This window comes from Buteo buteo, chromosome 15 (assembly GCF_964188355.1).
Source record: "Buteo buteo chromosome 15, bButBut1.hap1.1, whole genome shotgun sequence".
Taxonomy (NCBI): domain Eukaryota; kingdom Metazoa; phylum Chordata; class Aves; order Accipitriformes; family Accipitridae; genus Buteo; species Buteo buteo.
In genome coordinates, this window is record NC_134185.1 from 10118923 (window position 1) to 10143456 (window position 24534).

At 39.0% G+C, this 24534-nt stretch overlaps 1 protein-coding gene across 3 annotated transcripts in view; it reads left to right on the forward strand.

The window, feature by feature from the left end:
* Positions 1-13913, forward strand: part of CYB5R4 (cytochrome b5 reductase 4) — a 36445-nt gene extending 22532 nt beyond the window's left edge. For all 3 annotated transcript variants that reach the window (XM_075046532.1, XM_075046533.1, XM_075046534.1), the window contains 6 exons: positions 3542-3682; positions 4882-5034; positions 5623-5773; positions 10903-10989; positions 12380-12544; positions 13451-13913. In XM_075046532.1, the coding sequence (XP_074902633.1) occupies positions 3542-3682; positions 4882-5034; positions 5623-5773; positions 10903-10989; positions 12380-12544; positions 13451-13505 (752 nt within the window). In that variant the 3' untranslated portion in view covers positions 13506-13913. The remainder of the gene's footprint in view (positions 1-3541; positions 3683-4881; positions 5035-5622; positions 5774-10902; positions 10990-12379; positions 12545-13450) is intronic.
* Positions 13914-24534: the final 10621 nt, after the last annotated feature.

Genomic DNA, 24534 nt, shown 5'->3' on the forward strand with positions numbered 1-24534 from the left:
AGTAACCTGAATGTATATTACCAGGCATAACTACATGTATTTAGATGCTTGACTGTTCTAGCAGAATTTATTTATACCCTTGGAAATAAAGCCAATTAGGAAGAGTGGCTGACCTGGAACATCTTGTTTAAACCCTTAACTTTTAAACATTTTGTGGATAAATATTGTTTGTTTGAAAGCTTTTCTCTGTTTAAAATTCTTTTGTTTCTGTTGTGGCTGAATTGACAGGCTGTCATCCTGTACTTATTGAGGAAGGGGATGTTAATAGTGACGGCTGTTCATTCAGGCAGCAACTGACTGCACTGTCACAGAGCATTCTGTAACTAATCTCCAGCTGTCTTGAACTCTTTGGATGTCTTTTTAATCCAGAATATCTGGGAATAGCAAAATGTTTGGGGTAATAATGCTGCAGTACAGATAAGTTACTTGGGAAATGATAATTCATTAGATTATATTACTGAAATACTTAAAGTAGTCCTTAAATAACTCTTAGAGAACACTGGGGAAGGAGAATGGACAGGCTAGTTCACTGAGATCCTCTCAAGTTTGTGTGTTGTGTTTTGTTTTGTTTTTAAAGTCCAGCAGTTATGTCTGTTCTCGAACTGTAGCCTTAGTTAAGAATAAAGTTCAGTCAGCTTTGCTGACTTGGGCTTCCATTTAGTGGTGCTGTTGGAGGTAAGAGCAAGGAAGCAATAGCAGCCGTCACTTGAGCTGTGGCAATGCCTAGAATTGCCTTTACATTTTGTCCTGCATTTAATGAAGACTTCACTGGAAACTTGCATAAGCCCTCTGTCAGGCAAGACTCACTTAACAAAAGTTGTTGTGTTGACTTGAGAAAGAATTTTGGGTGACTTCAGGATTTAGGCCGTGTATAAGTGATGTACACTTATTACAGATTTTCTGGTAGTCTGTTCCTGTTCAAAAGAGAATCGGCGTGTTATTAAAGTCAGGAAGTAAAGAAGCATCTGCTGGTGCAGTGGCAAAATACAAAAGTTCAAGGTGCTTCTACTTCTAACTATTAAGACCTAAAGAAATACTAGAATCATAGACTAGCTTAGTTGAAAGAGACCTCTGGAAGTCATCTGGTCTAACCTCCTGCTCAAAGCTGTCTAGTTAAGGTTTGAATATCTCCAAGGTCAGAGACTCTGTCTGGGCAGCCTGCCCCAGTGTTAGACCAGACCATCCTCATGGTGATGCTTATTTGGAATTTCCTGAGTTGCAGCTTGTGTCCTTTGCATCTCATCCTGTTTCATGAGTAGCTCAGCTACTTATGCTAGTGACTTGAGTATTTTTCAATTACACAAGAAAAAGAGCGGGGAAGAAGCATCACTTCACTGAAATCGCTTCAATGCGGAAAGTGTCATTAGAAGGGTGTCATGCTCAAGTATTCTCATATAGAAACCTGTCAAATTTTGAGAGGCTTTATGTGAAAATATTCACTGGGACTGGTCACAAATTTTACATTGAAAATGGTAAATGACATGGTGGGTTTATTGTAGGGAAAAGGCTTCTTCTCTGCCTTTTTTTTCTTTTTTTTTGGCTTGTTTTGGAAGTATGAAGTTTAGATAGTGCTGCTCATGGGATTTTGTTGCTTGCTTTTTTTTTGCTTTTTTTTTTCTTTTAATTCTTTGCTGGGGTGAACTTCTGATAACTTACAGCCCATGAAACTTCCCTTGAGTTACAGACCTGTTTAGGCACTGTGGTATCATTACACTGATGCTTGAGGTTAGAGCTAAAATACTGTAGTGCTGAAACAAAGGCTTAGCTGAAAAATGCTCTTCTGAAGGTAAAAGAGGAAAAAGACTTCTGGTCATCTTCAATTTACACGTCTGGTTTTGTGTCTAGATTTCTACAATATGCTGTCACTTTCCTTATGCAGGAATTCTTACTCCCATTGGTATTTTAGGAAAGCTGGGACACGTGTTCCCAAGTAGCCGAATGGTAACCTATGGTGGCAATGGCAACAGGCCTATGTCAGTTAATAGAATATTGTAGTTGAGAGTTGAGGAGTACCTTCCTATGTTTGGCATTTGTTACTAAATTAACCTTGTAAGCATGTTTCTTTCCAGAATGAAAGCTACTAAGTGGTTGTTTTTGCATCCCTGCCCTTAGTTCTTTGAAGTGCTTCTTCCTGGCTGCTTTACTGGTACTTATGTTCTGCAGTCTCCGGCTGTAATAAGCAGGGCATAGCCTTCTATTTTGTTGTGCTTTCAAATCCTCTCATAGACCATTAAGTGATGTAATGATGCAGATCACATAGATCAGGATGGCTGCTTAGTTAAAATGGGTGCAGGTCTGGCCAGCCTTACACTGAGTGCTTTGCCACAGAGATCATTCCCAGTTTAAGTGAGCGGTTATTGCCTCTGCTGCAGCAGAGGCAGAATAAATGGCTTATCTTGCTCTGAGCCTATTGTGGGTATAGGGAAAACACATTACTTTAAGCTTCCATAAGATATTGGTGACACTGTTATAGTTTATTTCACCGTTGTCCCTGAACAAAGCTAAATATTCTGGGGTGTTCCTTCCCTTTTCCCCATTGCCTTTATTTTTTTTTAATCCCATCTCTAATAGGAATGTACAAGAGTTGTTTTTTTATAGTTATTCTGATTAGCAGTGTTCTTTCCCTGATTTCTTTCTCAATTTCTTGAAAAATTTTGGTGCAAATGCAGACCTTGCATAGTGATGTATTTTATTTTTTTAATGCTTTCTTTTTTTCAGTTATCTTTTGCCTGGCATTCAGTTGATGCACAGATTGAAAAGCACTATTTGAAACCCATGTCCTCACCTCCAAAACAGCTGTATCAAGAAAAATTTGTGCTGTACATATGACCTTGTAGTTGATTTAAGTAAGCATGTGAACATATAACTGGAACTCATAATTTCTAATTAACCAAAAGGCACCAGTTCATGTCCAAATTATTTATTGATAATGCTGAAGTGTGCATTGCCTATGTAGGCACAGATGTTAGTTTCATTTTTTGTCATGTAAGCATTTAAGTATTGGTACTGTGTACCTGAAAAATTGTGCAAAGCTGTATCAGAAATACTCGTTGTGCTAATAGCAGTGAAACTGGAACAAGACAGGGTGGTCACCCCAATAAATATGTGGGATGCTGGCTGGGTTTAGATAGGCTGTTACTGAGGACTGTGGTGCTGTGCCTTGCTTGCATTTCATTTGCATTACCCAGACTGGTTTTGGTCTGCATGTATGTATTCATGCTGTAGTCATATGGTGAATTTAGTGCAGGTGCAATGTAGCACGGGGTTCTGCTTTCTGCTAGTATTTGGTGGTTTTCTACTTCTTCCCAGTCAGTGCTGATAACTCACAGATTCAGTCTGTTATGAGCCTAATGTAATGCTATAAATGAGTCCTTAGCCCAAAAATAGGAAAATAATTATATGTTTTTGTACAAGAAGCATCTGTTCATAGTCTTTTTATAACTGTATATAGTGAAACATATACCTTTCTCTATCTCTTCTTAAAAGATGTATAAGAATAGAAAGATTGATACTTAAGTAAAAAGTAAAACTATGTTTTTAGGACTGTTCTACAGAAAATGCAAGTTGGTTTCTAAGACAGAAGTTACCCATGACACCAAGCTCTTGTGCTTAATGTTGCCTAGGAGCACACATCTCTGTGTTCCCATTGGACAACACGTTTACCTCAAACAAACCATTGCAGGTAAGAAAAATTGAGAATGTAGCCATGGATATATTAACATAAATCCCTTTTCATAATCTTGGGAGAATGCCAAGTGCATGGCCACTGATTCCTTGGTTGTAGTTAGAAAGTCTCTGCTTCCAGGATCACAAGTGGTGCTTAATAACTAACTGACTGGATTAATGTTGCTGGAAAGCTAACTATCAAGGTGGCTGGCATTTACTGTTGACCTTATTGGCCCCTCTTTCAACTCTCCCTTTAAAACATTCTCTCTACTGAAGTAGTGCTGTTCATCTTTGAAGCGGGGAAGCTCATTTTATATCTGTTATGTATGATTAGTCAGTTCCTTTTAGATTGCAGCTTTTTTGGCATGCAGAGGGTAAAGTTGCAATTTTGCTGCCTTTTTTTTTTTTTTTTTTCTTTGAGGGATTTATAGCAGTCATGGTAATGCCACTTTACACTCCAGTTGCATGATATTAATGATAACATGAGGTTGTAAGAGGAATGCATCTTGAAAAGCATTGTTTAAGTGCTATCCTTCAAAATGTTGTAAAAGGCAAACAAATGAAATGGGAGGTCAAAGAAATATCTGGGTTTTGGTTTTTTCTAAGGGTATTTTTTAAAATTTGCATATTAGTGGTTATGCTAGTCACTGTACTTGCGTTGCACTATGCATGGTAGAGAGATTTCTCAGAGGAATTTTTAAATATCCTTTAACTGCAAACTGTTTTGTCTTCCTCCTGCTTACCTAATTCTTTGCTGGTGTCCAACTCTTGCAGTCTTTCTTCTACCATTATACAATAGCTTTTTGAAGTGATAGTGGAAGAAAATATAATCATGCAGTACTAAAAATCTTCTATTTCAATTTAGAAAAAAAAACAAGCTGTGGTACTTGAAATTAAATGCAAATGTTTAGGTTTTCATGTTCTTTGGGGGTGACTCCAGATCTTTTCTTCCAGTGTTTTGAATTGCTAAGTAGTGTAGAAATAACATATTGTACAGTGGCCTGAAGATTTTAACTGGGAGTGGAAGGCTACTGTAATAAGAACTGGTGCAGTGGAAAGTAACATACTTGCATAAAAGCATGCAATGGTGTTATTGTTAAGGGATATACAGATTATTTGTTTACTGTTTGTTTATTTTGGTATTTGTTTGCAGTAACTTGCTGGATGTAGAGTACTTTCCATATTTTTTCAGCTATCTTTTTGTCTTCTGTCTAGGGACAGAAGTAGTAAAACCATACACACCTGTATTGCCTTTTTTGCCGCTGGATTTCAAAGAACCGCCTCGCCATGATGGTGCACATCTATATTTAATGATTAAAATTTATTCCTGTGGACTGTTCACACAGGCACTTGACCACCTACAAATTGGTAAGTATATGTTGGGGTTTTTTGTGTTTGGTTTTGCGCTGATTGCTTTATCTTTTCAGATTCACTGTCTGCGTATTGTGATGTTCTTATGTTTACCTACTTATACATCGGGATGTACTTAAAACTTTTTTTTTAAGGCTTATTCTCCATGCTCTAAGTGTACAGGCTTATCCTCACTGTAACTAGGACTTGCCCATTACATAAAGCTCTCCTGACTGATCTTCCAAATGTGTTCATGTTTCACTGTTCAGATATGTCAACTGTATCACATTATAGTTGATCACTTCGATTGTATGTACTTTTAGAACAACTTTTTGTACTTTTGAATAAAGAAAACTAGGTCTATTTTATTAGACTTAAGATGCACTTCCTTTTCTGTTTCAGTACTCATATAGTGTAAAATTCATCAAGACAAGAATGATCCTTGTGTGAAATCTGTAGTACCTTTCTGAAAGGAACCCTAATATTACAAAGATAAATGCAATATGAAAGGGCCTTTAAAAGAATCAGAATACCAGTTACCTTGTTTTCATCTCATTAATGTTTACCATTCCATTTTATTTTGGTTTGTTTTTTTTTTTAATAAAGGAGACTACATTTCTGTCAGCAATCCTGAAGGTAGCTTTAAGAAGTCACAGGTTCAGACTTCAGAAGATCTCTTTTTATTGGCAGCAGGCACAGGCTTCACACCGATGGTTAAACTGCTGAATTTTGCTCTGACTGAAGTTGGTTGCCTTCGGTATGTACACTTCTTATGATTTAACCCCAAGCTGGAGTAATCCATAGGGAGGATGAAACGTAATGGGCAAGCCTCAGTGTTAATAAAACAATTAACAAAATAAAATGGTATGAAAGTATTTTTCTTCAACTTATGCCAAAAGCTGGCATGCTTCAGGGAAAGTCTGTCAGAGTCTTAGGGAACTTACACGTATTTGGTTATTGGCTACCATCAACAAAAGGGACTGATTTGCATTTTGGATTTTAGTTGTGATACAAATGAGCTCACCAAGTAGAAAATCTGAGGGGGGTGGGTTTTGTTGGCTTTTTCTTTTTTTTTTCTTTTTTTTTTTTTTGTAAACTAGCTTTGCAATTGAGTGCCTCTTTTTAGTATTGAAATATTTCAATGTAGGTACTGTTTTTTGAACTGAGGAGGTTTACAACTGTTTAGTTATGGCTTCTCTTTAATCAATTAGAATAGCTACATACTTTTATATTGTTTTCACCTGCTAAGCAAGTTGCACATTTTCACCAGATGAATTTCAGTTTTCACAAAAGTGTGACTTATATAACCATAGAATTAAGTATATTCAAATGTATGAAAAGGTGTGTATTACATATGCATTCTGTACTCCGCTTGTAAAATCTACAGAAGGAAGCATTACTTGGTCAAGTGAGCAGGTTGTTTTGGCCTCTTATGTCCTTCAGAACCTCAGAACTAGTACTTCTGCTTGATCTGATTGTCCATTTACAACTGTAAGAGAGTATACAATACCTCAACTTTAAAAGGAAATGCAAAGAGTTACTTTAGGGGCATAATTTGATAGAGGTGATGTGTGCTTGCATTGCTTTTAGCAAAAATTTTCATCTAGAATCACATCTTGCAGAATTTCTTAGCAGATTACATTTTTGTCAATGTGAACTATTGTAATTCAGGAGAGTATAAAAACGAAAAATATACCTGAACTGTATTTTTTTTTAAAGCTGTTGCAGAGGACAGTTCAACAGACCTGCTACTGTTTTCCTGTACCCTTGAATTTAGACTCTTGTAATGGAGATTAATTTCTAATACTGAGCTTTATTCAATAAAAGCACAGGATGTTTTGGTTCATTATGTCTTTATGAAGCACATTTTGAAACAACATAGATTAGTTGGACACTAGTCTTCATAGTAAAAGTAAAAAGCATGACATGTGCTGCAGAAATCTGTTTCTAGAAAAAATCTAAACCCAGACATTATTCTTGTTTATTGTTCAGCAATTACATATAATCCTGTTTTGTGAGCAGAGAGACTGTGTACTGTTTGGCTCTTCCAAAGCATCCTATATTGTCAGTAGAGAATAACAAGTGGCTGGCTGGCTTTGTGAATCCAAAAGATAAGTGTATCATCTGACAAAATGCTTTGGAAACACTAGTAAGTGAATTTGGAATGAATTTTTTTTTTTTTCTTCTTGAGGGGAAAACTACTACGTCAGGTAAAGGTAGTTGTGATAATACGAAAGCAAAACTAAGGAGACCATAGTAAAAGATGTGAATCTTGACATTTTGTCCATAACCAGAATAAACAGAATAGATAACATGTGAAAGACTACTACTGCACAGATAGTGTTTGTATCTACTCTGTCCTTGAAAGATGACCAGAGAGGCTTATTTTAACTCTCTTTACCACAATTTCTTATGGGAACTTGATGCTCACGGTTAGCTTAGGATGCAGCAACATCTGTTTTCTTAGTAGTCAAAGTAAATGATTTTTTTTCCTTCTTGCCGTGAAGGCTTGTTAGGTGCTGGAATGATTTGATCTGGTACAGGTTCTGTTTATATGCAGACACCTAAGGCTTTGTTTTTCTGACTTCTCTAGGCAACTGAGTTTCTTGGCCTTATACTTGCTCTTTAACTCTCACTTTCTCTTTTGGGAAAATATTGCAAGAGTGTCTTTAATATATATGTGTGTGTGTATTTATTTATATATACTATTTATATACATGAGATTATATGTATATATAAACAATATAAATAAAATTTGCATAAAATTATCTTACTGTGAAAAGTACCGATTCCTGTAAACTTGGATTGCACACACTAGAGCACAAATTGCAGAAAGTTGAGGAAGGATCTGAATAATGACCAACTTGTCACCTGAGGGTGGAGAAGCAGTGTCTGTCTGTAGTGCTGGGTGAGTGCTGCTGAACCTCTGGGGCTGCACTGCAAACGCTGGACAATCCACAGCTTCCCTAGGCAGCATTTGCTGTGATGTAATGGGCTTGGATCATTGGATTTCTATTCTTACTGTCTAGTCAAAGTCTCCCTATTATCTTTTAAGTCTGTTATTTTTTGCCTGTGGTAAATGTGGAAAACAATTTCTTCTCTTCCTGTCTGCAGTATCCTTTTGTGCATGAAGTCATAATGCTCTTCCTTCAGCCTTGTTTCTTCTCTTACAGGCCAAATTTTTTTTGGCCGAAGTATTAATTCAAAAAGAGTATTGGTCCTCTATGCTGTTTTTTCCTGTTTAAAATGAGATTTTTGCTCCTTTTTACTGGTGGTGTATAACTGTGATCAGGTGGATACGTTTCTTAAAGAAGACTGAGGCACAAAGGCAGTCAACACTAGGTAGAGGGCTAACACTCTTATCAAGTAAGTATAGGATGTTTGTAGTCTATTCTTGATTCTCCTTGATAGTTGTACCTTGTATTTTCTCCAGCATTTCATTCCTAAATTACCACTCTGTTCTCATATTCACTTTTAATATAGTGTCCTACTTTCATCATCATTCTTGTTTAGAAGATGATTTTGTAACTTTTTCGACCTCCTCTTCTTGCTCTGTGTTAAAATCCTCCAAGGGTCCCTTTAACTACTCTCTCTGTACAGCTTTCCATAAGGTCTTGCATACCAGTTTGAGTTTATTAAAATCTACATCCCTTGAAGTAGTTTCCAGTATATTAGATTCTCCCTATTTCCTTCCAAAGGGCTGATGAAGTTTCTCATTTGTTATCTAAACTTCTGTCATCATTCTGTCAACCAGCTCTTCTGTACTGGTGGGGATCATATCTAAATCTCCACCTCTTCCTTTTAGCTGTTTTCTCCCTCATTTCTAGCAAAACTGTTACCAGTTCATTCCAAGTTTTGGAGTTTTCTGTTCTCGTTGAGTACTGAGCAGTACTGCAGCAGATATATTTATCTACACTGGGGAGCATCAGTAAGGGTGTCTCAAAGCATTATTCTCCAAATAACCATTTCTACCTTTGTGCCTAATGAACAAAATACATGGCTTTCCTGTGCACCTTTTATTGACTTTTCCCTGACCTGAGTAACACTTGATGCAGTGGTGCACTATGCCCGCTTTGACAGCACTACATTCTTGAAGTGAGCTTTATTTTTCATGTTTTCAGAGAAGTGGACCCTGGGAAGCATGTAAGGAACCTAGATTTTTGGTACATGCTAGCTTCTGAATAAGATGATTTTAGTATTTAAAAATGCAGCGTAGCTGATTTGGGGCTGTTTTGTTCTATACTAGGCAAGTTTTCCAAAGCTTGTACATTGTAACTTATTTTGAGTTGTAATGCATCTGGAACCTCCTTCTCTCAATAACACTACTGATGATGTGTATTATATACACATACTTGTGTATATGACAACAGTCATACCTCAGTTTTCTATTTTGGCAGCAGAAAATGAACGTGCCTCTCCTAAGTAGAGGATGATCTCTTGTCTTACAAGCTACATCAGATGCCAAAGATGTTTCCTGGTATCTTGAAGTGCTGCCAAACTGCAAAAGGGGAAAAGGTTAGAAGTCAGAAAAATGTGGTATCTTCAGACTGGGAGAATATAGGCTTTTAAATTGCAGTTGAAGAACAGCTGGAGATCATGAACGCTCAGCAGAAGCCCTAGCATATGTGATGTGCATGTGTGAAAGATGGCTGTCTGCAAGGTACAGAGGAGGAGGTGATGGGAATTCATAGTTTCAGAGCAGCGTCATATAAACATACTGGGTCTAGCGCTAGTCTCTTAGAAGCAAAGTTGGCCGCGTGTAAAAGGGACACTGGGTAGTGGAGGGCCACGTTACAGAGCTGGAATTGCAGGTCTGTGTGGTGTGCTGGACCAGCAGGCTCAGCTGACGGCTACCCGGGTGGTTCTGCTTGTGTTTCTGTGCCAGGCGTCCCAGTGCTGCGGCTTCCTGCACGCGGGGCGCTGAGCTCACTGCTGGCACCGCAGCAACACGCGCTCTCCGCTCGGAGCCCTGCCTGAGCAGAAAAAAACCAACAGTCGCTTAAAGCCCTGTGGGGTGCAGTTAGGAACTGCTTGCATTTAAGAGCACATCGTCTGTCTTGTATCAGTTGTCCCCAGGGTATTAGTCTGTCGATGGCAATAAAGGAGAAGTTAGGTTTATGTGGCTTCATCAAATGGTAAATTCTGTTTTGTAAAGTCAGTCTTTTTGTGTTTTACCTCCACTGTAGCATAAAAATCTGAAGAGATAATAGCACTGGCCTTAATGACAGAGCATTTAGTTTTTATGAGGACTATCTGGCAAATATAATGCTTGTAAACAGTAGCTTTCCAGCTAAATACATTTTATAAGTCAACAAATAAAGTAGGAATAAAATAACCTGGTACAGAGCTGTAGTTTGCTCTTCAAGTTATGAGTTAATTTTCTCTTACTTTATGTGTTTAGATTCCATCTTTTTGAAATTAATATTGACATAACCTTGAAATTGCAGTTTCATCTGTACAAGCTGGTGTATGTAATATTAAAAAGGCGTAGAGTGTTCATATACTGGCTATTAATTGTAGTGCTCAAACAATATTGAGAAACCACTAGGTAAAACTTGACAAGATATATTGTAATTTCATTCAGGTCTTAGTAACTTCAAGAGATTTTATTTTTCTTACAACAGCAGTTCCTGAAGTAGAGGTTGCAACTGCAGACAGGGTTATGACATTTACAAGAGAGGTCACAAATCTAACAGACTTTCAGGTACAGCAAGAAAGAAACTGTATTGGGTTAGTGGCAAAAAGATTTGAGGATTGCAGAGTTGTAAAAAAAAAAAGTAAGTAAAAGGCTTCGGTATAATGCAGTAAGTTCTGATTCTTGAACATGTGTTTCAAATACAGAAATAATCTGCAGTTAATTTATTTTAATTTTTTTTTTTTTTTAAGGACAGTGAGGCTGATCTTCTTCAACAAAACAGAAGATGACATACTTTGGAGAAACCAACTAGAGCAATTGGCTCTTAAAGATGAAAGGTATTTAAAAGTCTTGTGGAGAACAACTTGTACCATCCCAGTGTATAGGAGAACAAGTCTTGGGTCTTAGACTAACTGTACAGCTTTGGCCCAAAGACAGGTCCTGATTCTGGAAACTTAACTAAGAATTTAATGAAACCTAGGGAGTGGAAGATGTGTTTATATTGGTCACGGATGTATAGCAGCAGGCTATGCTGTTATGTTCTATAGGTCCCATACGAAGCCTGGGATTTGATTTGACATTTAGTAGATGTTTATTGGAGATGATATGCTAGATGAGATGATTCTTAAGACTGTCTGAGAAGCTTTTTGAAGGTGAGGAAAATAAGCCTTAACAATAGAAAATACAGATATGCAAAGAGAAGCACAGAAGTGATAGAGAAGGATGGTGTACCCTGGGAGCAACATTCTGAATTTAGAGAAGTCTTGAAAAGTTTCTCTGGTGTCACTTAGATGAGAAAATGTTTATCTAGAAATTAAAAGTTTTAATTACTTTCATTTTTATTTACTATCTAATTCTTGCATTTTTTTCCTCAATTCCAATGTAATTGTGGAAAAAAATGCACTAGTGCATGTGTAATGTCAACTTCGTTTAGCAGGCCATAGTTCTGTCAGGAGGCATAGGAATGAATATCAGGTTGCCTTTTAATTTCAGTTCCCTTGCTTTTATCACTAGATAAATTGTCACTGCCTAGATTTTACGTGATAGAAGCACATTTTATTTATGCTTACTTAATTCTTTTTTGAAATTGCATGAACAAATTCATTTCACTTGTTCCTTCACAACATTGAAGTGAAAAATCAATGTTATGTCATAACCTGGTGATGTCTGGCACATTCAAAGTTTCATAGTCTAGACATTGTGTAAATTTACAGTCAAACCCCTTTCTCCATTTCAACAGGAGCCTCAGGTACACGAGTGCTTGTTTTTTACTCAATAACTACTGTCAGTGAGTTTTTGAAACCAGTTATAGTATTTTATCATTAATGAAATTGTACTGACATTTTCACAAGTTTGGCTAAGCATTCTCATTTCACTACTTGTGTACTGACCTACACCAACATTTGTATAAATGAATGACGGAACAGTAAAATCTGTGCTTTAGTATCTTAATTGGTACCAGCTGTTTTTCTTTGTAAGGTGAAATATACAGCTAAAACTTTTAAGATTGAAAGACTGGGTTAAATAATTAAATATGCAATACTGGAGGTGATTTGCTTGACTTGATTAGTAGGAACAACTAAATGTCTGAGATCTGATACTGTGCAGTGGGAGCTGAGCAGAACAGGAAAGTAATCACAGGAAACATCAGTGTCTCAGTCACTAGCATTTTGTTTAGCAGATTTCTAATCAGAGGCAATATTTATGAAATATTCTTCTGCTTGCCAGGTTTGAGGTTCAATTCATTCTTTCACAACCAACAAAGGACTGGGTGGGTAAACAGGGGAAGATTTCTTCTCCTCTTCTCTCTGAGTTTGTGAAAAGGAGCAGAAAAGACTCCAAAGTGCTTATCTGCATCTGTGGTCCAACACCTTTTACAGAACAAGGAGTACAGTGAGTATTTTAAATGATGAACTAAAGAATGAGGAATTTTTTAAAAATTTGATCACTATAACCAGCTATAGTGTTACTGATTTGGTAGTCTTTCAAAAACAGCCTTACATTTTCTGCTTTGTAAGAAAACTTTTTACATTTAAAAAAAAAAACAACAAACACCTGGCATCATACTTGAGAAGTAGAAGTGTGTAACTAAGTTAATATGAGTAATATGTAAATTTCATGAGCTCTAGTAAGTTGTCCAGAACTTCCCAAGAGCATCTCTTTAACAATGACCTTTTTTCCCCAAGGTTTTAAATGCTGCTTTTAATTTGATGTTCATAGAAAAGTTGCTATAATAGGATATAAGCTTTCTGAGTTGGCGTTAGCTTGACAAATTAAGTTATAAAAAGCAAAATTCAAAGCAGTTGTTCTATTACAACCACTTGGGTTGATTTTTTTTTTAATTAATGCATTTATTTATTTGTCTGTACCTAATACTTGCCTTATTTTATATGCCATATTTTTAAAGATAAAAGGCCCTCTAACTTTGTCTTGCCCAGCTTCAAAATATTGAACCGATAAGGACATCACTTGCATTTCTGCAGCCCTACAGAAGTCTGGTGCAGGGATCTAATGGAGGGTGGAATTGGCCAATAATTATGCTACCTATTGAGAAATTCGAGATAATTCAAATGATATCTATATTTATTTTTAGAATTTTTTTCAGTATCCTAAAAGATCATGTAGTACATATGAGGTCCTGGGCATGAATTGTTTTCTAAATGTATTTGCAAAAGTAAACTGCATTGTGCATGTCTGAATAAAAACAAGATAGTGGTGCTGAAGTTGTGCTTCAGCTGTGTCAGTGGCAGGTTTCAGGTTCCAAATATTAATATTACCAACTTGATTTCTGACTTTCAGATATTTGAAGGATCTTGGATACTCCCAAGAAGAGATACACACTTTTACTGCATAAACCCATGTGAGGATATCAATATTTGTTTGTATAATTCAATCTTATTTATTTACCTTCATGAATTTACATAAGTGAGAAGCAATTTTGTAAGACTTGAAATTTCACTCTTGGTACCAAACTGTTTCTCGGAAGAAATATATCTTTGAAAAAATTTTATACTGTGTTTTATCTTGGTTTTGTAAATATTTTTGCTAATACTTAAGTCATCCAGGGTATTTATTTATTGTAGAGGCAAGCAAAAATGTATAGAATACGTTATGTAAGATATTTCATGTTGTTTGTTCACGAGAATTCTGAAATTTATGAAAAGCACTGATTTAGGTTTTGACTTGAAAAAGCATATTGTTTCTTACTGTAAAAAGTCTTAAGAGCAATACTGTCTGAAATTAAATATTGCACTGTAACTCAGGTAACCGGTCATTGAAAAATGTTTTTTCATCTGATATCTCTATTTGACTTGCAAGTGATCCAGATACATTTTTGGCTTTGTAAACGAAGAATAAAAGTACCTTTGGTAAAATATAAAATTTACATCAAATAATAATAATAAAAAAAATTTACAATACTGTATGCATTTTTGTAAATGTTTTGTATTTTCAGTTCATAACGTCATACAGAAAGGTTTGCACAAGCTTAGGATACCAGCTGAGAGCTCAGAACAGGGGCACAGAGTCTTGGTGTCCCACAAAACTTTCTGTGTGACCTCACTGATATCGGGCATCCCTTGTCATGAGACATTTTGAGAGTAAAAACATGACAGCTTGTGGCCTGCAGGTACTAGGTTAAGGACCATAGAAGTGCCTAGCAATATTTGATATGTTGCAGTAGTATTAAATGAGGTTATTTGAATCAGTGGGTTTTTTACTGCATTATTAAAAGTATGTTATCATGAGGCAGTCATCAGCTGTCTAATAGCAGTTTGGAGAAAAAAGCAGCAAAGCAGCTACCCCCCTTGTAGATGTTCTTAGTAATATCTGTGGGCATTGTTTCATATGACATCTAGTACTGTTTACATCCTCCTGTTGTGTTGAAGGGGTACTTCTTCCTCCTAAGAAGCCAGACTTGCGGTTGTGGCATTAATACCTCAGCATTCATAAAAAATGTTTTCATAATACCCTTTAAAAAGGTCAAATTTATATCTGACAGTGACTGGCTATGCTTAACTGAGCTGTCATCGCTTCAATGCCCTCTCATTTATTGGACTTGAAGTTAGAAAAGGATCCGGTTGTCAGTCATTGCTCATAGGTCACAAGTTCTTTCAGAAGAGACAGTGGTAGTATCATCATTTTATCATCTAGAAGGGTCTAAATGTTTTCAGTTATAATTTTGTACTGCATTATTTGTGGAGATTTGTACTACAAACCTCTGAACAAGTTTAACCCCAGCCAGCAACTCAGCCCCACACAGCTGGTCATTCACTCCCTCCCACTGGGATGAGGGAGAGAATCAGGAGAGTAAAAGTGAGAAAACTCATGGGCTGAGACAAAGACAGTTTAATAGGTAAAGCAAAACCCACACACACAAGCAAAGCAAACCAAGGCATCCATTCCCCACTCCCCATGGGCAGGCAGGTGTTCAGCCATCTCCAGGACAGCAGGGCTCCATCACGCCGAACGGGGACTTGGGAAGACAAACGGCATCACTCCCAACGTCCCCCCTTCCTTCTTCTTCCCCAGCTTTATGTGCCGAGCATGACGTCCTATGGTCTGGGATATCCCTCGGTCAGTCGGGGTCGGCTGTCCCGGCTGTGTCCCCTCCAGCTCCTTGTGCCCCCCCAGCCTCCTCGCTGGTGGGGTGGGGTGAGGAGCAGAACAGCCCTTGGCTCTGGGTAAGCCCTGCTCAGCAGGGACCAAAACAGCCCTGGGTTATCAGCACTGTTTCCAGCACAAATCCAAACCACAGCCCCATACTAGCTGCCATGAAGAAAATTAACTCTATCCCAGCTAAAACTAGCACAACATGTTTTTCTTCTGCTGACCAGAAACATCAGTGCTATGCTGGAAAAACAAAATAATAAAATTCATTGAATGTTTTTTCTGCCACAAACGCAAGATACTGTGGTGACTTAAAAAATTACATTTTGGTGTTAATGATTAAACTTTACATCTTCCATAGGATACTGAGAAATTTCTCATGTTCCCATCACCTAATATCTGATGGGACGGTCTCCGGTGTAAAAGAATTTCATTAATTGCCTCCCTCTCAGGCTTTTTGGTTTTAACAGGTTACTTTGCCAATATCCTACCCTTTGTGCTTTGCTTGTCCTTATCTGCCTTTATCCGGAAGGACAATAGAAAGTGTTTTGGATAAATGGCTGTTGTGACACAGTAAGTACATCAATGACTTTATCCTTTTCTTTAGGACATAAGCCATATTTGTCAATAGATGATGACTTCTCAAAGGCTTCCTGCAGTCCAGGCGGTGATCGTGGATGTGGAAGTACTTCAGAATAGGCGTAGAAGGTTGTGAAGTCTGCAGTTAGCGTGCATCCCCTTTGGTTTCTGAAAGTTTGTTTCCAATCTGGTCTACTATTGGTAATTGCTGTTTACAGTTGGAGCTTGAAGGAAGTTGTGCTCTTGGAGACTTTAGGATTGTCATCCTGAAGCAGGGACAACCCTGACGTGATTGGTTATGTTCAGTGTCGTAAGGCATGTGGATCTTAAATACCTCAAACATGAAACAAGGAAAGCAACCAAATTGGTAGCTGCCCTCTCAAGTCCAACAAGATGCTGAGTACAGAGGTGTTCTGCTGTGGTGGTTCTTCCAGGTCAGATCTTCATGGGGTTGGAGTAAAGTGCCTGGACCTCGGGCTGTATCTGTCCACAGGGAAAAGAGGGGTCTAATTCCATGGCTTGTTGAAACTGTATTTTTCCTGGAAATATTAATACTCCATCAAAACCTGTAATACTGAGATGCTGATGTTATTGATGAGCAAAAGAAGACTGTGCCATGCAAAAGAGACATCCCTGGAGGTCTCAATATGCAAATGTTTTACCTTTGAAAACTTGGGAATGGTTGCTGTTGGTAATTAGTTTCTGATTCATTCATTGTCAGTCACTATCAAGCACTGAATTCAGAAGTGTTTCTGTTCATAATAAAAATGGAATGTCTAAATCTGATGTAGTAAAGGGGAGAGGTTGGCGATTCCTGGACAAGATCATCCATGAATCAACATAAAGTTATCACTTGGACCAGTGTGCTGCGAGGATCCCATTGCACTGGGGGAGAGAAAAAGGCTGATGATCCTGGGGTGTGTGACATCTTGAGCATTAAACAGTGAGTTAGTGTTTGTGCCTTCTTTTAGGATCATCATGGAATCACAGAATGGTTTGGGTTGGAAGGGACCTTTAAAGATCAGCTACTTCCAACTCCCCTGCTATGGTCAGGGACACCTTCCACCGGACCAGGTTGCTCCAAGCCCCATCCAACCTGGCCTTGGACACTGCCAGGGATGGGGCAGCCACAACCTCTCTGGGCAACCTGTGCCAGTGCCTCACCACCCTCACAGGGAAGAACTTCTTCCTTACAGCTAATCTAAACCTACCCTCTTTCCGTTTAAAGCTGTTACCTCTTGTCTTATCACTACAGGCCCTTGTAAAAAGTCCCTCCCCATCTTTCCTCCCCTTTAGGTACTGGCAGGCTGCTGTAAGGTCTCCCTGGACCCTTCTCTTGTCCAGGCTGAACAACCCCACCTCTCTCAGCCTGTCTTCACAGGAGAGGTGCTCCAGCCCTCTGATCATCTTCGTGGCCCTCCTCTGGACCCGCTCCAACAGGTCCGTGTCCTTCTCATGTTGGGGGCCCAGAGCTGAACGCAGTACTGCAGGTGTGGTCTCACGAGAGCAGAGTAGAGAGGGAGAATCCAGCTTTATAGCCAGCCGCTGCATGCTACTCATAGTGAAAAGGGATGATAAATTTTAACAGTAACTTGCCAGCTGTATTTTTAAAAACTCAGATTCTTGGGTTTTCTTGTCTTTACTAAATGTGAGGAAGACAACTGCTTATAGGAAAATCCAATTTACAAATATATCAGTTCTAGTTCTGGAATACTTACATATTCAAAGCCTGATTAGAACAAGGAGGAGCTGATGTGGTGTAGTTGATCATTTCTCTGCTGCTGCTCAAGGGGATGTTTGTATGTTCATTAAGAGATAATTGTTTATAGAAAAGCATCCTTAATAAAACCACCCAGTATATAAGGAATTTGAAGAATGCAATTAGTCAGTAGGTCTTCATTAACCAAAAAACAGATTCTAATGTTTTGTTTACACAGTGTTTATTATTTCACTGCATCAGTCATTCTGACTCTTCTGGAGGGGATTCATTACATAGTAAGGTGCAAAAATTTGCTCTGTTGTCTCCTCCCATGCATTTTTTTTCTGAGGTAAACTGATTTTTGAGAGTAGCCACAGAAACCTCCATGTAGATGTATCTTTTATCATACTAACCCTTAGCTGCTTTTCTAGAAAAAACCCTGCATTAAAAACTGTACAAAACACCCACCTTATTTTAAAAGATGGTCATAATCTTTATGAGTCAGTGACCTCTTAACATCAGTGGCTCACGCTACATGCACTTGAAATAAACAGTTTCTTCTCCTCCCTCACGAGAAGGTATATTATCAATATCTTGGAAATATATCTTCTGCCCTTTACATCAGACTGCTGCATCCTGATTTTGCAGTTTTAAAATCCAACCAACCAAAACCTAAGTAAAACACAAAGAGACCACACAGATTTGTGGAAATTACACGCACAAAATCTCCATGTTAAATCACAATTTGAATGGGAATTTTCAGAAACAAACTACTTCTTATGAACTCACTATCTCATAAAATGCTGTTGTAGAAGACCGACACATTTCCCCGCTCTCATTCTTCCCTTGCAGATAGGTCTGTAATGTGGCTCCTTGAGCTGCATGGTTTGGAAAAAGGAGAATAGTCCCCAAATGTTCAATTCCACCTACAGTCTTCGTTGCTCTGACCTTGTCAAGGATGGTATCCCTATGGTGATTCCTTCTAGACCACTTCTGGAGGACCTCTTTAAGCATGGCATTCTACATTTCCAATTGGGAAAATACCTATTTAAGCATATTTTTGCAACAGTTGAAATCCAGATCACATGCAAGTGTGTAGTTGAGAGCAGTCATAATTTGGCATCTATAGTGGAGTTGAGGAACACTCGTTTACAAGTTCCGAAGTGGACTTTCTAGTGAGATGAGCAGAGTTTCTTGTTTCCCCCAAGATAGGCTCTCAAAACTTCAGGCACTTTGAGGATTTTTAAGATGTAATTTAGGATGAATTGTCATACTTCTAAAAGCCTCTGATTTCCTTTTGAAAGTTTTGAATAGATCTGTTATTACTCATAACTTGCTTTGCATGAGTAGCTTAGCAACAAATGGCCATTTGACATTATTTCAACTTTCTAATCTAGATATGACACTATTTGTTAAAAGTGGTTGAAGTGTAACTTTTAAGTTTTACTTACAATGTTCTAATACTCGAAAGAGTTTTTGCAGATTATAAGTTTTATAAAAAATTCCTAACATGATGGACATCAGGCTGAACATCTAAAATCAAGGCTAATTTTTATTAACAAGTGAAAATGGTTTTTTGAAGGCAGTGATGCTTATGGTCTGCCTGTTTGCATTAGGTAGCATCACAGCCTTTTGTGGCTGTTAAAATGGAGCTGCTGACAGTCTGGTTTTCTCTTGTAATTAACCTTTATTGCTGGTCGTGCTATCAACCAGGCACATTCCTGCAACTGTTCTGCATTCCTCTGTGAGCTGGTGTTTATAAGGTATATCGCAAAGCAGCTTCTGTGACTTATAAAACATGCCAGAGAAATAGAGTACTTCAGATCTTCAGACAAATGCTTCCAGCACAGTTCTTGAATAGGATTCTGCAGAAACTTTGGCTGGAAGAGCCTGCTGGAGAGTTGATGCAGTCTTCGCCCTCGGGGGCTTTCTAGATCTGGATACAGCCCTGAGCAGCCTGGTCTGGACTAGAGACTTCCTGAGGTTGCTTCACATCCAAATTATCCTTCGATTCTATGAATATGTGTGCAAACTTACTTTGTCACAGTAACAATTCCTGTTAATCCATAGTTCAGTTTCATGCAGATTCTGTTGCTGAAGAGCATAACCCACCCATCATATTCTGAACACTACATACCTCCTCTGTTTATCATGATTTTCACATGTATATTCACTTAACCTGTTGTTTTACAGTAAGGACGACAGCAGCAGTAGCTGATTTTTCTCCTTGAAGCATACAGCCATTGCAGTGTTGTAGCTATATGTGTGTTTTTGTACATAAATAACAAGCAACTTTGCCTACAGTATTAGATTACTGGACAAAATTTGTAAATTTGGATACTGGAGTATCCTGCAGTTTTCCCATACCGTGCCTTTACTTATGGTGTGGTAGCTAGTCAGCTTAGGAAAAAATACATCCATTAAAAAGGAGGAATTCTTATGATTTGGAGTTGTAGGGATATTCAGTGGCTGTGTCTGGCTTGTTTACTCTTTTTTAATACCTGCAAATCAGATTAAGACTACATATCATATTGAATGGTTTTAGAGGTAGAAATAGTTAATAGGAGGTAGAGAAGTACTCTTTAGGGAAATTAAAAAAAATCAATTAATTCACAATTCGAGTCATTCTTGCTTTGCTAAAAGTAATAGAATGTAGATACTGTTTATGTATACTGACCACAGGTTTTTACAACAGGAAATCCTAATAGACCAGAACTGGGTGATTAGAGATGACAGATGAAAGCTTGCAGAGACAGTAATAATCAAATAATATACCTGGAAAGCAATGTATTAGTTTATATGAAACTATACTCATCTATTACAAATAAGGGGGGAGGGGAAGCCTTATCAGCGAAGTCACTGGACTCAGCCGAACAGTTTTTCTTTGATAAAACAGTGAAGGATAAAACGTGTGCACCTTTAACGAGTAGGTGAAAGCAAAGACGACCATTCGTGGCAACCCATGGCAATGAGCTGCAGCAGGGGACCGGCTGCCCGCGTTTACTCCCATGGCTGCGCTGAGCCCCTAGTTGGGTGCTGGGGAAAGGTGCTGTCCCCCACGGCCTCGCCGGCAAGCTGTGGACAACTCTGCTTGGTGAAGCACCTCGAGGAGGTCATTTAGCTCCTTAAAGTAGTGAATTTTCATCTGTTTCTTCTCCTGGATAAGTTCTTGCCACCTTGAGTTGATTCAGCTTGCCAAGAGGAGTGAGATGAGTATCAAGGCTGACACAAGGGGAAGGGCGAATTACGTAGCTGGGGTTGCTCAGATACTCTTAGACAGTGTTTGTTAAAAAAGAAAATGTAATTTAGTGGGAACTTGGCTCGCAGTGGGGAATCGGATCTCCCAGCCGGGACAGTCGGTTGCTGACTGGATGGCGACAAGAGTCTCTGTTGCAACGGGCTTTGCGGCAGCATTAGCAGCTGGACCAGGTGAGGCTCTCGGAGCTGGTTCTGCCCAGTTCTTGTAACACACAGTCCCACGTCAACACTCCAGAACGTGCACGATGCATTGCTGTTGATTGTCTTCAGTACGGACAAAGCATCTCTTAAATGTCTTAACTATGCGGAAGAGACTCTCCTTGGTCTTACATTAGTGTTTCTGTAGGAATAACTTATCTTAACTATTTACAAACATCTTATCTATGTAAAAGTTGATCAATTCTGTAGCAGGGACCACCCCTGATGTTAATTAACACATTTAAGCACACAAATGGGATGAGATGCAGTGGGAGCTGCCTGGGGGAATTTCAAGAACTGTCCCAAATTCTCCTCCAGTGAGCTCCCATAATGACGAGTCAATTAATTGTGCCAGTTCAATTACAGAGGGTCAAGTGCACTGGGTACACACAGGTACTGACACCCTGCTACACCACAACTGTAATTAAAAAGTGAATTTAATTTTCATGCTTATAACTCAGAACTGATGTGCTGTAGCTCTTGCCAGCCCCTGGTCAGGCAGAACCTGTCCTCTTGGCAGCAGCCAATTTTTAGGCAAGATGGTCAAGCTCATCTGAGGCTTTCCCAGCCTTAGGATCCATGGTCAAAGTCTGATGGTTCATCACAAGCCCAGGAAGAGTTTCATTCCAAAGAGGAAAGGAAAACTAGGCAGGAAAAGCCTGCCTTACCAAAGGCAGGAAAACTAGCAGCAGGCAGGCAAATTCAACGCCTGTTCTGCTTTTTAGTTGTGCTCTAATCGATGGCACTTTTTGTGTGTGTGTGTGTGAGACGTTCTGTAGTTAGGTATATTTCAGCATGTGTTTTATACACAATTATATCTGCTCATATAAGCACTAACTTGTAACGATTTTTTTTTCTTTATAGGATGATGTTGGAAGTACCATGACTCTTTTTGTCAAGGTGAGATATTTTTCCCATTCTTTCATCCATACACATTATTAGATGTTTGAAAGTTACGGGGCAGGAGGGGAATGACAGAAAAAACATCATTAAAGAAATGTAAACGCCTTACAGTTCAGGGTTTTGTAGAATCATAGAATGTTTTGCATCAGAAAGGACCTTAAAGATCATCTAGTTCCCATCCTGCTGCCATGGGCAGGGGCACCTTCCACTGGACCAGGTTGCTCCAAGCCCCATCCAACCTGGCCTTGGACACTGCCAGGGAGGGGGCAGCCACAGCCTCTCTGGGCAACCTGTGCCAGTGCCTCACCACCCTCACAGGGAAGAACTTCTTCCTAATATCTACCCTCAGTTTTGGCTGTCTATTTTGACAGTCTCCCCAGAACAGGATTTAGCTTGAATCTGAGATGCCTAAAATGAGGTGCCTGCAGCTGAGCTAAGTGTCTGAGCTCCCTTTGTAACCACTAGAGCTCAAATCGGCACAGCCCGCGCAGGGCTGAGAGTTGGTTCCGCTGAGCTGGGTGTGGGGTTCAGGGTGCCCAGCGCCGTTTGAGATGTTCGGTGGGAAGCCAGACCTATATACAGGGTCTTTTTTTTTTTTTTTTTCTTCCATTCATGCCTGTCAGACGATATTTTCTATACATCTGAAGTTGGTTGCCTAAATCTCCTGTCTCATTATTTAGGTCTTTGATTACTAGTGATACAAAGTAATAATATCTGATTAGAACTGAAGCAGAGATTTTTCCAAGTGTAGCTGGAATGTTTCCTTTGGAGTCTTTCTGTGACAATACTTACAAAGTGCTGCGAAACTAGTTTTAGGTTTTCTTTTTATTATTTTTTTTCTTCAATGCAGGTTTTTCCTGTATATATATATATTTTTTTTTAATGATACACTACTAAAAGATTAATAGTTTTATGATTTTCCTGATCTTATTTTAAATGATCTTATTAACATACATGTTTTCACACAATCATTAGCAAGAATAATCTTGCTTCATTTTATTGCTTTTTACAGGTATATAAATCTACTCAGGGGCTATGTGATTTTCCTAGGCTACCAGCATAAATGTAGAGAAATTTGGATTGAAAAAGCCCCAAACTCTCCATACCCTGGTCCCATATTTCAGCTTCTTGAGCAGATATTGTAAATATTAAAGTTGACGATCACTGCGGGGAAAAAACTCAGTTCATGTTTTTATAGAGCTGTCTTAGTGTGTGTGAGATCAGTAACTTGACATTCTAGTCAGAGTCCAAATTTACTTAGTCCTGGGCCAGAGTAAATATTCCCTGGCTGTCTCTCCATACAGTCCTATGCGTATGCAATACAGATTCTCCTCTTAGTTAACTACCCGCCTTTCATCCCTTGATTTTCCTTTTATTGGCCAAATTTCATGTTTTCCCTAGCCGAAGTTTCAACGCAGGCCTGGATGCTTCGTTCCCATGGAAACACATTACTGTCTTCACACAAGCTGGACATGCTGAGTTGCTGTGGCAACACAGGTAAGAAATTCTAGTAGGTGCAGAAAAGTGTCAAGCCTGTGCTGGCTGCTAAGTCCAAACATCTGGCATCTGCCAGGAGCGGTGCCGGATGCCCCAGAAGGGAATGAAGAGATCCCTAGGATGCAGATGCTGGTATGGAACCTTAAACCAGCAGACTGTTCCTTCCACCTTCATATCCTTCTGCATTTAACCATGAGGGGTGCACTGACCTGGCGTGTTTTGTACCTTCTCAAGGGATTTATTGATTCTGTTATTGCTTGGGCTTGTAGAGGTCAAAGAGGAACGCCTGGGTTTTGTCATCAACTTGCAAATGTTTCTAATTGAAATGTACGTGCTGGCAAGCCTGGCTGTATTTGCATCTGCAGGTAGAAAACAAGGTCCTGTGGGAAATATTTTCTCCTATTTGAAATAAAGAAGCCGTTTAAAATGCACTGAGATGGGGCGAGGAAGATCTAGTCATTGTGAATTTAAAAGCAAGTAAAACAAAAAGGTCGAATCACTTGTGGAAGGTACACAGATACGTATATATCCACCTGGCAGAAAATGGGGGGGTGGGCAAGAGACTCGAGATTATGTGGCAGAGGAATAACTTCATGCTGCTCAAATTGACTAAACTGTTAGTCATGCAAGAGAAGCTGTTGCCAATGCCTGCTTGTCCTGGTTTCAGCTGGAATAATTTTCTTATTAGTAGCTGGTATAGTGCTGAGTTTTGGATTTAGGATGACAGTGATGTTGATAACACACTGATGTTTTAGTTGTTGCTGAGCGGTGTTTATACTAAGTCAAGGACTTTTCAGCTTCTCATACTGCCCTGCCAGCGGAGGCTGGGAGTGTGCAAGAAGTTGGGAGGGGACACAGCCGGGACAGCTGACCCCGACTGGTGAAAGGGATATTCCAGTCCATGTGACGTCATGCCCAGTATATAAACTGGGGGGAATTAGCCGACAGGCATCACAGCTTGGGGATTGGCTGGGCATTGGTCAGCGGGTGGTGAGCAATCATATCGTGCATCGCTTGTTTTATATATTGTCTCATTATTATTATCATTATTTTCCCTTCTTTTTCTATCCTATTAAACTGTCTTACTTTTTTTTCCCCCAGTTCTCTCCCCCATCCCACTGTGGGGGGAAGGGAGAGAGGG